Here is a 13399-nt window from a genome sequence, read left to right as displayed (position 1 = left end):
GTATGAAATTATGGTTCAGCCATGAGATGCTGGTTATTCACCAAGACTGATACTCAAGAACATGTCAAGCAGCACAAGCCAAACAGAACCCAACTTTACAAGACATAAGCGAAGTTAATAATGAATGGAACAAAACATCTTGTAATGGCAGAATCACAGATTTGTCTGATTATATTACAGCTACTAGCTCTGCCTTAATTAGCAAGACCTTCTAGGTAAGCCTCAAAATAGTTAAGTTCTTCCTCAAAGGAAAGGCAAAATTTAAGTAAGTCATTCCAGTATTCCTCTAGATACTGCTCCAACCTCAATATTAACAAAAATACTGCTTTAAAGATCCTGTAGGGCTGAAGTGCACAAGCCCAGGTGAAAAGTTCTTCAGGGCAAAGGACTAGTTGAAGCTATAACACAATTCACTAACTCTTCTTGCCTTCACAGCAACAACAAATCAATTCCTTATTGCTGACATCTGAAGAAAAACAACACAGCATTATGAACTCTGATTTTTGTGTTCTTTGCATTTATAAAACTGACAGACTCAGCAATATGGAAAGAAAAACTGAGAATTCTAGACATCAAAAAAGAGACACACTGAATTCATCTCCACAAGTATCTTCTTATCTTTCAGAAGTTCATAAAAAATTTAAGTTAATGGATTTAGTAAGAACAGCTAATCTCTTTACTCACTGATGCCACTTCAAGAATTCACACCTAAGCACTAAGGCGCAAGAACGAACACAATTTCTCCAGGTGTCTACTGCAGGTTTTCAGAAAACACTCTCATGAGGGAAGACTCGCTCTGCCTCCTGAAAGTCTGGAATCATCCCCTTATTGGCTCTACAAGCATGAACAGATTTCTCAAGTCAGACATTCCTCTTGGCTGACCTGCGCTCAACTGCAGATCTTATTAATGCCTAAAAACCCTGCATGCAGGAGGCAATGGCTGCTGATCCCCTTAGTCCTGAAAGTTTCCTTGTTAAAATAAATTTTTTTGAAGACAGATTAAGTCTCTGTTGGAAAGACTATGACTTCTTTATAGCTATTGCAGGCAAATCCTTTTGAACATCATCTGCAGGACATCTTCCAACAAGTAGGAAAAGCAAAGGGCAAAAATGTAAAAGTTCAGAAGTTAAGACAACCTGACACTTACTCTTTTGCAAAGGTAAGGGTCATGGCAAACATATCCCAGCTATGCTGCAAGGACTTCTAGAAGTTAAGAGGTGTGTGTGTAATTTGCTTAAAGTTGCATCATGATCATTAACAAAGCAAAGGCAAAAATAGCAGGAGCAACCATCTTAATTCTGGCCACTTCACAGACTCTGCAAAACCCTAACAATCTCCCAACTGGGCCCATATTTACAACAGATATGAAGTTCAAATGAAAGCACTTGGTTCCTAGAGCATGATGCAAATCAACTGCTATGAATGAAAATTTCTAAGCAGTGTATTTCAAACAAAATTGACAGTTAGAACCTTGACAAAAATCTAGAACATAAGAAACTGAGATTCCCGTTATGGCTCTGTCATTCTAAAATGAAGCTATGAATTGTAGTTTATTATTTATTTAAAAGATGAATGCAGTGACTGTTTCATGTGATCATTTCAACAGCAGCAGTAAAGTCTTCCTGGACTAGATGAGCTTGGAATTAGGTCACATATACATTTGTATGTGTCTTCGGCGTAATCAGAGCAACGTGTACGTTTTGAGAAAAGCAAGATATTTTTCCACTAGTCAAGCTTCAAAAAAATGTGTGATGCATCTCTGTAAGAAAACACCCTGTCTCACTTTCTCTCTGAAACATGTTCAGATATAACAATTATAAATGAAAGCTGGAAGTAGGACAAGCTGGAACAGAAATAACTGCATCTCTGCTATGTATTTAGACTTATTTCCGAGAATAACTTTACTACCATAAAACTGCATAGCTTTTTTTTCACATCTATGTCCAATTTCAAGCTTATTATAACAATAAAATTTTACTTTAGAAATAGTAGCTTTCACTGCTTTTTAAAGCTTGAATAGTGAAGTCATCAGAAACCGACTTCAGCTAGCCAAGTCCCGATCTCAAAAAGAGATACAGATATTTTTGAAGAGTTTTCTCTAGTACATTTAATACTGTTTAATAAATAATTCTATCATATGCACCCACAAAATTTGGCTGCACATACCTGAGAAACACCTGTGAATTCTGATCCAACAGAACTGTCTGTAAACTGTGTACCATTTAGCGAAACCTGCAAAAAATTAACAGTACATTCGTTACAATAGTTGAGTCTAATGCTAAAAAGAGCATTAAAAAAATTAAACAAACCTGTCCTCTGCATCTGAGGGTTGATAAAACAGCTTTTGAAACCTGAATGATTGTTTGAGTGCAGAGATGGAAAATCCCTTTTCTTTTGTAATAAAAGTTCTACAGATGCAAAAGTTTACAATTTATGTGTTTTAAACTTTTGCACTATAGCTGTTTTATTAGCAATGCAACTCTGAGATGAAAGAATTGACACAGGAAAAAAGAAAAGTCATAAGCAAAACGCCATTTTTCTTTCTGTATTTGATTGTTTGCATTGAGCTTTTAAAATTCTATTGTGAACTGAGACAATTACCAAAGATTCTTGCCTTTTGAAAGTTGAATAGAATACTGCTCAGAAAAATATGCAGTGTTAACTGGGAAGACTTTTCCACAGCAAGCCTCCAAATGGCATTCAGCTATTCCACTGCAGAAGCCTTCCTCCTGCCCCAGGTTATAATTCATACAAAAACCTCTCCGAGATCTCTTCTATACCTTGTTTCTCCACAAGTGTTACAGAGACTACACTAGATATCAATGAAGTGCCTTTCACAAGCCCAAAGTGTTTTCACATAGCATTATTTGAGGACACTACAACAAGAGTAAAGTTAGGACAGCATACAAATTCAAGTCAGTGACAATGAAGAGCCCTAGATCACACAGAGCTGAAGAAAAGGCATTTGATTTCAAAAAAAATGGGAGAGGGGAAATAAAGTTAATTATTGTATTCTTTATTTTCCCTCTTCTTGAGTACTGGTTTATCTCTTGAATTTCAAATATAATTTACCTCATGCCTCAGTTCCACCTTTCACATGTTTTTGCTAACCTCTTCTTGCTCTCCAGTTTTCCACCTACTATTGCCTGATATTAATATTTCTAAGACTACTCTAAGGACCACAATAAAAACCAGCCTGTTTAACATAGGAACCCCCACATCCTGTGCATTGGCTTTACAGAGTTCAGAAAGTATTTTTACCCTGCAACCAAACTAGAAACTCAGATTGGAGCCTCCTGCAGTACAAAGGAGCATCCTTCAGCTTTACACATCCACAGGATTACTGACTGCTCGGTTTACAGAGCCAGTGAGATTATTGCAAAGCCATTGTCTTCAGACGGATTTTTCAAAGGCAAAGTAGAGGATAAAACACAATCTTCAAATCATTGCCAGAGAATATACAAATAAGAAACCACACAACTTCACTTACATACCCTATGCTAACTTTCAAGAAGAAACCCTCATATGCAAGTCAAGCATCTCGGATCTAAAATCATAAGAGCAAAAATGCTGATGGGGAACAAGTTCCCTATTTTTATTCAGCCACTTACCAAAAAGTGGAAAAAAGAAAAGGTCTTTTGAATTAAAGAAAGTCTTCTTCACCAAGAAAAGAAATCCTCCATTACTGGAGGTCCACTGGTTACTGGCACACATATGCATTCAAGAACAAAGAAACCAGTAAGAAAGTTTAGCATGAAATTGGTACCAGCAGCTCAAAAAAAATTTTTTTTGAGAAAATTCAAAAAAGACAAGTTCATCCAAAAACATTACCTGCTCATTAAGGGAGTACATTTACCTTCTTTACATTCAAGACAGTGATAACAAGAAATGCATGAGCCATCACATTTAAACATGCAGATGTTGAGTGACAAAGCTGAAGGCAGTCAGAAATGTTACAAAAGCAAAGACAAAAACAGTGGGAGGTTTCTGTTATCCACTAAATGTTGCAGGATGCCAAGACAAAATACTGAACATCAGGAGTGACTCCTTCATGGAAGGAGTTGTTGATCAAGAAAAGGCATCTCCTGATCCTAAGCACTGTGCAGAATTTGGTTCAAAATATTAGTGCAAACCCCCCAGAATTCATCAGTGACCTAAATACCTGCAGGAGGAACCAACACCTAGGAATTTAAAGAAAGGAATTATCAACAAATAGGAGGAAACTTAAAGAGAATAATCAAAAAGTAAATGTCTTTAGGCAATGAGATTTAAGACATTTTACATGAGGCTTACAGCAAATATAAAAATCACAAAAAGGACTTAAGTGGGGGTGAATAATGACATGACAGGCCAGGGAAGGAGATGGCTAAATAGCATATTAGAGAAAACATCAGAAGAATCTTGTAGAAGTTGTCCAAAGGGGACTCAAACAATAGCAAGCTAAAAACAGAGAGGAAAAAAAAATACAATGAGACAGTCTCACAAATAATTTAAGGAAGTGAGGGAAAACAACTGTAAAAACTACAACTAAATCTTTTTTCAAGGCACATGAGGAGCAAGGAGGAGTAGGTAGCCTGTCAGGGTCTGTAAGGCTAAAAGTAAGTAAACAAATTGATGCATTAAAAAATGCTCAAACAAGCTAAGGTCATGGCACAAACACCAGATTTATTTTTCGCATCTTCACGTTCACTACAGAGGAGTTTAAAGATATTCTCCCAGTGAAAGGCTTCTTTATGGAAGATGCGTTAGAGGATCTGTTTCAAAGCAAAGTACCGGTAGGAAAACAGTATGGAGCAAATGGTCAACTCAAAAATTAGCAAACCGCCAAGAGCAGATGACATTCAGACAAGAGTCCTAAAGAAGCTCAAGGATGTTATAGTTGCACAAATCATTTCAGTATGTTAACCCTTGCTTTATACTTCACCAGTACTAGAGTAGCAGAAGATTATTTTTTAAAAAAATATTTATTTATTAAGCTTTCAAGGAGATCTAGGAAACAGCAGTTATCCAAAGTCTGTAGCAAGAAAGTGCCCAAGATGACAAAGTTAACTAATAGCACTAAATTCTTCATGTTACTAAAGAGATGGGAGAATGGCAGAAGGACCTTACAAGATCTAGTTACTGGCCCATATGTTGACAGATATAATTCTGTGTGCAGAGATTTAGAGTTGAAGTGACAAGCTAGACAGCTGTCACTTCTGGACAACCCTACCTTTTGGTTTTTTTTAATTAAAAGAAAACTTATTTTTACAGTCCTGAGGATCCTTTTTAACGATTTTAAAGTTTTATGTTTTAAAAACCTATTTTGTGAAGATAAGTGCCAGAAGGAAGGCTGACATGGAGCAGGAAGGTGGGAATCTCTGCATGCACTCTTCACCATAATGGAAAGGGGTGGGGAGGATATCTTTCTGTTCTTTCTATAAATGTTTTTTTACAATGGAAAAGAAGTTACCGGTTTTTTTGCAAGCTGCTGTCACATTAATTCACCCTCTCCAAAATGTTAATTTTCTGGAGAATAAGGCATACACCATCTTGGCAGTGTATTTTGTACCAGAAGGTATGAAGAAAGTGAGAATCACAGCTTAAACAATACTCCTCGATTTCACCTGAATGACCTTGAAGAACCAGTTAGGCAATTAGAACATAAGCACTCAAAGACTGCCATAATTTGCTCTAATAACTTGTCACAATCAAAATCAGACCTTCAGTGGGCTGAGTGACATATTACTAGACAACGCACCCCCACCTTTCTTGCAGTGGAAGCCTGGTGAAGTCACACAAACATCATGAAAGTGAGAGTGATGCAACATCTGACGAGAGCTCAGGAAAATAAAAGCACAGGAAGAAAATGTAGATTTGACTCATCATCACTGAACCCTAAACAGTTCAACAGAGAGGTGATGCCAGGATCTAATCAAATTTCTCCTGGGGGAAAACACCTAGAAAATATTGCCCTGATTTTCTCACACACATTAGGAAAGATATAGATTAGGAAAAAAAAAAGATGTTACTGAGAGACAATTAAGGCTACACTTTACTCTGCAAGTCCTAATATAATAAAGGTATTCCATACCACTTGAATTAATTCCCTTATTTTTATAGAAGGACATGAAAAATTAAGTTTGTTGAAGCATCTGAAACAACACATTTTCTTTAAGTGTCTGAGTAACACTAAAGAAACCTACTGCGCTTAACCCTGGCTACCCCCCCCAAAAACCATCAAGATGTCTTGTCTATGCCACTTGCTCTCCTGCCTATACTTTTTGTGCCAAAATCCATTTGCCACAGCTGTTCTGTGCTAAGCCTTCTCTCAGGCACTTCCAGTCAGCGAGCACACTACGACGTTGCGCTGCAGCTTCACATAGCAGCTCTGCCTCGCTTCCCACCGCTGTCGCCCAACACCATTTGGGAGACAGCAGTCTCAAGTCGCACTCGCTGGTGAAGACCTCCCTCCCCGCAGCCTGAGCGCAGCTCTGACTTGGGTGCTCTCCAGTCGCAGGCTGAGCTGTTCCTCTCCTCTCCCAGGCACGGCTAAATCAGTCACAGAACTGCTGCTGGCAGACGAGTGACGCTTACAAAATCTTAAGTGATTTTCAGATATGAAGAAAAGATTTCTTTATGCTTTCAGTTCAAGAGATAGGAAACTATCTGATGTCAGTAAGCGAAAATTTAGGATCCTTCCTCCCTAAAGCCACCTGATTTAAGGATAAGCTGTTGTGGAAGTCAAATGCATGGATGAGAGGAAAGAATGATGATAAATGCATGAGAGAGAGGTTCAACAGCAGGTAACACACAAAATCTGATACAGGACATCTCTGGACCGCTAAGACCCATAAAGGCACACAGGAGGAGGATTATTCTACACACACACACACCATAGTTCTCTTCTACATTCATCTAGTACCAAGCACCGTCAGACATGACAGCATGCTGGCCAGACCTCTAGCATGGCAAGGTTTAGAGGTTTGTTTGCTTTAAACGCTGCTCCTGAACATTGTCAGTAGTGATCGTAGTCTCTGCAGTAACAATAGCCTCCGCAGAAGGTATATTACAGCACTGCAGAAATATTAGGATGTAAAAACCAGCCGTAAACTACCAACACTCACCCCTTCCTTAATCCTTCTTTAAGTCCACATTATACCTAGTTAACATCTGGTACAGCCCAGTTTTTCAGAGGAAGAGCGAACTGAAACAGATCTACTTGGCAGTGTCATCACTCTTGCCTATGTGATTTCATGTATTTCAACATTCTGATTATTTTTCATCTGCTGTACTTTAAGAAATCCATTAACATTTTTTAAGGCATTGGAAGTACCCATCCAAGAGTCTAAGCAAAGTACTGTCTGGTTTCTCACAGAAAAGGTTGCCTTCGCTACACCCTGGACAGACCAGTTCCACGCACCACATGAAAGTGAGAACAAACTCACCCACCAAAACAGCGTAAGCCCTGCAAGATATCAAACTACTGCAAAAGCAAAGCAAAACAAAGCATATGACTAATAAAAGCAGAACATTACCTGCACTACAAAAACCAGTGCATTCCATCATTTTTTCATGAAAGTAGTTGTTATTAAGGGTGGTCTAACGCTGAAAGAAACGGTCCAAGAAGGTCTTGGAATCAGATGAATGATCACCCAGAACTATATGCAGGAATCCTCTTGGAAAGGATGACCACGTTACTACTGCAGCTACAGGAATATTTATGGTTGATATCGACATGGGCGAGAAATGTAGAAGTGTCCTCTGACAGTGTGCCTGGGCCTGCTGCACTCAGCAAGGGATGGCTGGGCTGGCCCAAGGTAACTAATGGTCCCTGTCCATGGTCATGAAAGTCTGACACCAAAGTGGCAGGTGAACAGGAAATTTTTCTAATAGAAGGTAAGACAGAAGTCTAAAGACTTCTTATTTTTCATTGTTAAATAACCCCCCAAAGTACTAGAGGTTTTGCAGTAAGAGGACAGGCCCTTTTAAAAAAGCATACTAAAATCGCATCTTATAAAAGATTCAATATAAGAGTTTTCTTCCTAGCAGTCCCTGGAGTATGGAGAATACAAGATTAACATGCCCAACAACAGGCAGGAAAATAATCAGCAACATGCAACACACTTCCAGGTTCACTGGCACAGCAATGCTCAAGAACTCAAACAGCTATCAGAGTTTATTATTATTGTTTTAGAGAAAAAAAAGTATTTTGACATCAGTTATACAAAATGTAATTCCAAAGAGCTTTTAAGCAGTAGCTTGGAAATTGGTAAATGTTTGACTGGCAACAGTGAAAAGTTTGGAGGTTCCTACTTCCAAACATAGTCGTGGTTTACTGTGATGTAGTGACACTGAACAGAATGCAGTTATACTTACACGCTTGCCAGGGAGTCTCAGTATTATAGGAGACACACTGACAGAAAAACTGATTATTGATTAGCTGCAAACATCACCAACAGGGAAAGCTGTGAAGGTTTCCTACACAAAAAGATCCCTGTTTTTACTAAGGATGCCAAAGTACCAAATAGAAACCAGAGAAGGCAAAGACAAGGTGATAATAATTAAAATTCAAATATCCATATTAAGGCAGTCAACACTTGATCTGGCCAATTGATTAATTTTGCAGACTATTAATCCATTTTAGCAAGCATGCTATTTTGGGCATTAATACTCACAAAGTCCTAAGTTATCCCTTCCCAGCCTAGCCTGCGTTATTCTAGTGTAGTCCACATTCTTGAGATAGGAAAACTTTTCAATTAAGAAAAACATATCCATAAACAAGTCAGTGATGCAAGAAGTCAGTCCCTTGGTACTGCTTTAAAAAGCTACTGGACTACATGCAATTTCAGAGAACCTTTACATCTTTACATCAATTAACAGGGATACGGAAAAGTGAAGGCTGCAGAAGAACAAGCATTCCAAGGAGTTTGGACACAAGGAGTGTCACAAGGCTTTTGTGACTCTCTTGATATCCAGAATTTGAAATATAAAATCTGAATATTACTCTCAAATACAGATAAACTACCTTTCAGATCTGAAATAATTAAGTAGCAGGAGAAAGAGAAGTTGCCAGAAGTTGAAGAACATCCAAGAGTAAAGCGTTAGTGAGAAACCTGGCAGAGGCTCAGGATGGCAGAAAGCACTGCACATCAATACAGCTAACGTGTTGACTCAACCCTTACTTTACGCTGATATCTAATACACAGCACATTTATGTTCAATAGCTATCATACTTAACAGAAATCATTAACATCATACCAGAGAGCTCAGTCAAATATATAACCTTACCATACCATTCTGAAGTAGAAATAAGCCAAAACCCCACTCGACAGCCAAAGGAGCTAAGCACGATGTGACTGCACGCCCCGGTCCTGGCCAAAGAGGACATTTGTGGAAGCAGATTTGCTGCAGAACACCATGTTGGCTGTGAGATATATCAATTAACTACGATAACCAACAGCGTGTTACTAAACGTGATTTATGTACGATCTTGTGTATATACAATTAGATAGGGCAGGTTGGAAATCTTATGACTGTAAAGTACACTAGCCCATCGTGTCACGCTCCCTCCATCATGCTTAGCCAGCGGGAATCATGTACTCAAGGGCTAACCACAGGAAATAACCTATGAAGGGGGAAGGCGGAACAGAGACAATGCTGGCACCAGGAAAAGATGATTCATTGAACTTGAGATTTCACACTCGTTTTGTTTGGAAAGACAAGCAAGAGAGAGGAAAGTGCCGAGCAGATAGCACCAGTGTTGCACTGAATTGCAAACCCAAATACTTGTTCAAGGAGCTAACAAGCCTGTTGTCAAGTAGGTCACTCATTTAGCCCTTCAAAAGGTGAAGTATGATATTTCTTCATATTAGGAACAACACGTTAAGATAAAACTATGAAAAGTTTTTAAGATGTATTTGGCAATAGACAGTCATCACATTAATCCAAAATTAGGTACTCCCTATCCAAGCATCTCCACAGAAAATACAAGCAAAATGGTTTCTATCCCTTTTGACTTGTGCTACTGCTAAAATACAGTTTGAGATCCAGGTAAACTTCTTTTTAGCCAATATAACAAATAATTTTATTGTTTGTAATTTCCTGGGAAATGCTCATTATTCATACACAATCAACATTATGAGACTTCAACAACTTTAGTGACACTTCCATTGCAATTTTAATCTATTTAATGTAATAATATCAACTTCCAGCGTTTTCTTTATTAAGTAAAATCACACCATTACAGAATTTGACTAACCTGCAAGACAGGTTCTCTGAAGGCTTCCCTTCTTCAAAAAGTCATATTATTAAAACTTATCACTTGGATTTAAGTAAACATAACACTGTATTTCCATAGCTTAGTAAAAGCTATTCCTAAAATAAATTGTTGATGTCAAACAAGCTGACCGTGGGGAAGCTTAATGTAGAAAGCTCAATCTACCTTGCATATAGATAACAAAGCGAGTTTACCATGGATGACTCAAAACCCCAACAAAATTATTCCTCTTCCCACACCCCCAAGATCCCAAACCCAATTTGTTTCTTTTCCAGCAGTAAAATCCCTTAGGACCTTTGACACTAAGTCAAAACATCAAAGGAATTTTCAACAGAAACTGAAATTCTTTCAAAGGAAATACTTTTTCCAGTTGAAGCCTTCATCACTATAGATGTTCAACCTAGGGAGAGGAATTATAAAAAGTATAATCAGTAGGCATATACTGGACTTGTTCAAAAAGACCAATACCTTCTGGTTTAGCAAAAGTTATGAGTTAAGAGTGACGTTGGGGAGGGGGACGCTGTCCCCGTCTCACCCATTTTGGGAGATATCCTAAAACAGGACAAAGATGACAAGTCTCTACTACCTCCTGCTAAAACTCAAGTCTAAGTTACTTGGTCAACAAGATCTTGTGCCAAAGAATTTTTATAAGATTTAACTATTTACAGGGTCATCACAGGGGCCAGGGGGAGGGGGTAAGTCACCTGTACACAGCCCTGTTTTTCAACACAGGGCATAATATTAGTAGTTGGAGAAAGTTAAAGGCATTTTTATGCCCATGGTTTGGAAAAGTGCTGGTCATGCACTGTTAGCATCTGCTGGATCAAATATATAGATAACTTTAAAACATCACTGCAAAAAGTATAGGTAATCAAGATTTTGTTTTGTTTTCAGTATGACCAGACACACACAAAAGCCTCAAAAATAGAGCAGGGAGGAAGGAAATCAGACAGCACTGAACAATGCACAATAGGAAGAAAACCAGTCGTCTTTCTACTTCTAGTTCTTAAAGGACTCAGGTCCTCTGAAAATAGGTAAAAGCAACACTTCTGGTGGATTTACACAGAACTGATTATTTACCTGTTGCAGCTTTTTTTTCTTTGGGTCCTCAGAGGCAAGATATAACAATTCTACTATAGCACAGTAACCAGAATAGACTAAAATCTAAACAGCTACTTAAATTCACAAACCCATCAAACCCTGATTGACAAAAAGCTATACTCAAACACAGCCATCCTAAATGAAATGAGCTATACTGCAAATAAAGGTGCCCAAAACTATCCTGGGAAAGATTTTTTTTCAGTAGTACCTCAAAAAGACAACTTTGAAGTAGTACTTTCAAAAGAACGTAGACATTGTTATTCTGTAATGAGTTTTAAGGGAGCAACATCTATATTCTGTGCCCTTCCTCCCCCGCATTCTTCAATAGCGCACTCAATTTTTCTTTTAGCTGAATCAATCTAAAATACATCCTTCAGGAAATGAGCACCTGTTAGGAAATAAGGAGTTCACAGGTTATAGTGCCACAGTATGAAAATGTTAGCACACACTATGAAAGAAGCTATGATCTCTACAGGAACTAGGAAGCATTCATAAGTCCAAATTAAAAAGATGAAACTCTGATCTGTATCCCATTATAAGACAGAATGATCCCTTAACTTTTAAACTGGAAGGTAAAGCAAGGCTATACTCAAAGAAGATGTTTTTCATCTATTTTGTTTTATTAAACTTGGATGTTAATTTGAATGATGCAAACAAACTATTCATTCCATGAAACTTACAGATGGGCATATTCATTCCTACCTCAACCACTGCAATAAAATCCCCCTCCTCTTTTTATAAAAAAAAATAGTCTGATGTGACAACTAATCACTATGAAATAATACCCTAAGAAAAAAAAAAAAAAGAAATACACAGTTGCTTTGTAGAATGAAGTGTCCAGACCCTACCAGAAGTCCTGCTGTGCTCTGTAGACACTCTAAGTTGAATTCCACCACTGAAAACAAACCTACATAAGCTGTACTTAAGAAAAATATCTAAGCACTGCCTGGCACATGACCTCATAAATTTGTATTAACAAAGGCCAAAGACCTTCCTGAATTAATTCCTGTTTGGATGCTTTTTCCAGAAGATATGATCTAGTATAATCCCTATTTAAAGACTGCAAGTAGCAAATCAACTAAAACGGAATTCATCTGGGCTCAGAATCAAGTAGCAAATTTCATTATTTTTGTTTACTCTCCAGCATCACTTTTCTTCTGTTATGTATTCAAATACTTCTATCTGATAAGCCATTTATTCCTTACCTTCCTAGAAACTGGAAAGAGTTAGAAAACAGGCCCTTGGAAGTCAGAAACACAGACAATTAGCATGATCCGTCCTACTAGGTAGCCACAAGAACTGGTATTCAGGAAGAAATCCCTGCCGGATACCAAATAACCTCCCTACTCCTCCATTTGATACCATTGTGAATAGATTCAAGGACCAGTCTAGTCTTTTTTTTATACACAAAATATTGTGCCGCTAGGCACAGGCCATCAACACAGCCACCCCAAAGGTCAATCTATCTGTCTAGGTAAGTCACATGAAATTTCGCAATGCTTGCATGAATACTGTTTGTTTGTAGCATATGAACAAATACTGGTTTTCCTCAATCAGCTGAGAGTTCTTATTATCCCTTTCCAAGTCATTATATCCTCTGGAAGCTTTATCAAGGAAATGTCATGTTTTCTTCCAAGCCAACACAAAAAGGTTAACAGCATTACAACAATTCCCTGTAACCCAATAGCAATATACCCATTTACAATTAGTAACTGAAGGCTTTCCAGGACAAAAAGATGGAAGATCCACGTCATCTGGGAACAAAAATACTCCTATTGCATTCGAAAGCAAACAAGCGAAGTCACCCTTAACTTTTTCAAAAGCAGTAAACACTAGATGCAGTGCTACCCCAACCCTGAAGATAAAACTCCCCAGCCGTCCCCATGGCCCTGCATACGTTCATTCTCAAGGAAGATGTATGCTTCCAAGCAACAGTTATTAATGCCATTGTGAACCTGCACTGTTTGAAGTCTCTGGTGGTTAATGGTTAATTGCCTTCCAGCGGAGAAGGATCGCTACAGGAGAAAGCGACAGATCCCT

General features: G+C 38.2%; 1 protein-coding gene across 4 annotated transcripts in view; it reads right to left on the bottom strand.

Moving 5' to 3' along the window:
• The window catches only part of FAM193A (family with sequence similarity 193 member A), an 81832-nt gene that overhangs the window by 46886 nt on the left and 21547 nt on the right, over positions 1 to 13399 (bottom strand). For 3 of the 4 annotated variants that reach the window (XR_012042646.1, XM_072862367.1, XM_072862369.1), the window contains exon 2: positions 2167 to 2232. The exons of the other annotated variant lie outside the window; for it this stretch is intronic. Coding sequence is in view for 2 of the 3 variants with exons in the window: in XM_072862367.1 (XP_072718468.1) it covers positions 2167 to 2232 (66 nt within the window). In the remaining variant the exon portion in view is untranslated. The remainder of the gene's footprint in view (positions 1 to 2166; positions 2233 to 13399) is intronic. 4 annotated transcript variants of the gene reach the window in all.

The sequence above is a fragment of the Ciconia boyciana genome, chromosome 5, assembly GCF_034638445.1.
Source record: "Ciconia boyciana chromosome 5, ASM3463844v1, whole genome shotgun sequence".
NCBI classification, from domain to species: domain Eukaryota; kingdom Metazoa; phylum Chordata; class Aves; order Ciconiiformes; family Ciconiidae; genus Ciconia; species Ciconia boyciana.
This window is presented reverse-complemented; position numbering and strand designations above follow the sequence as displayed.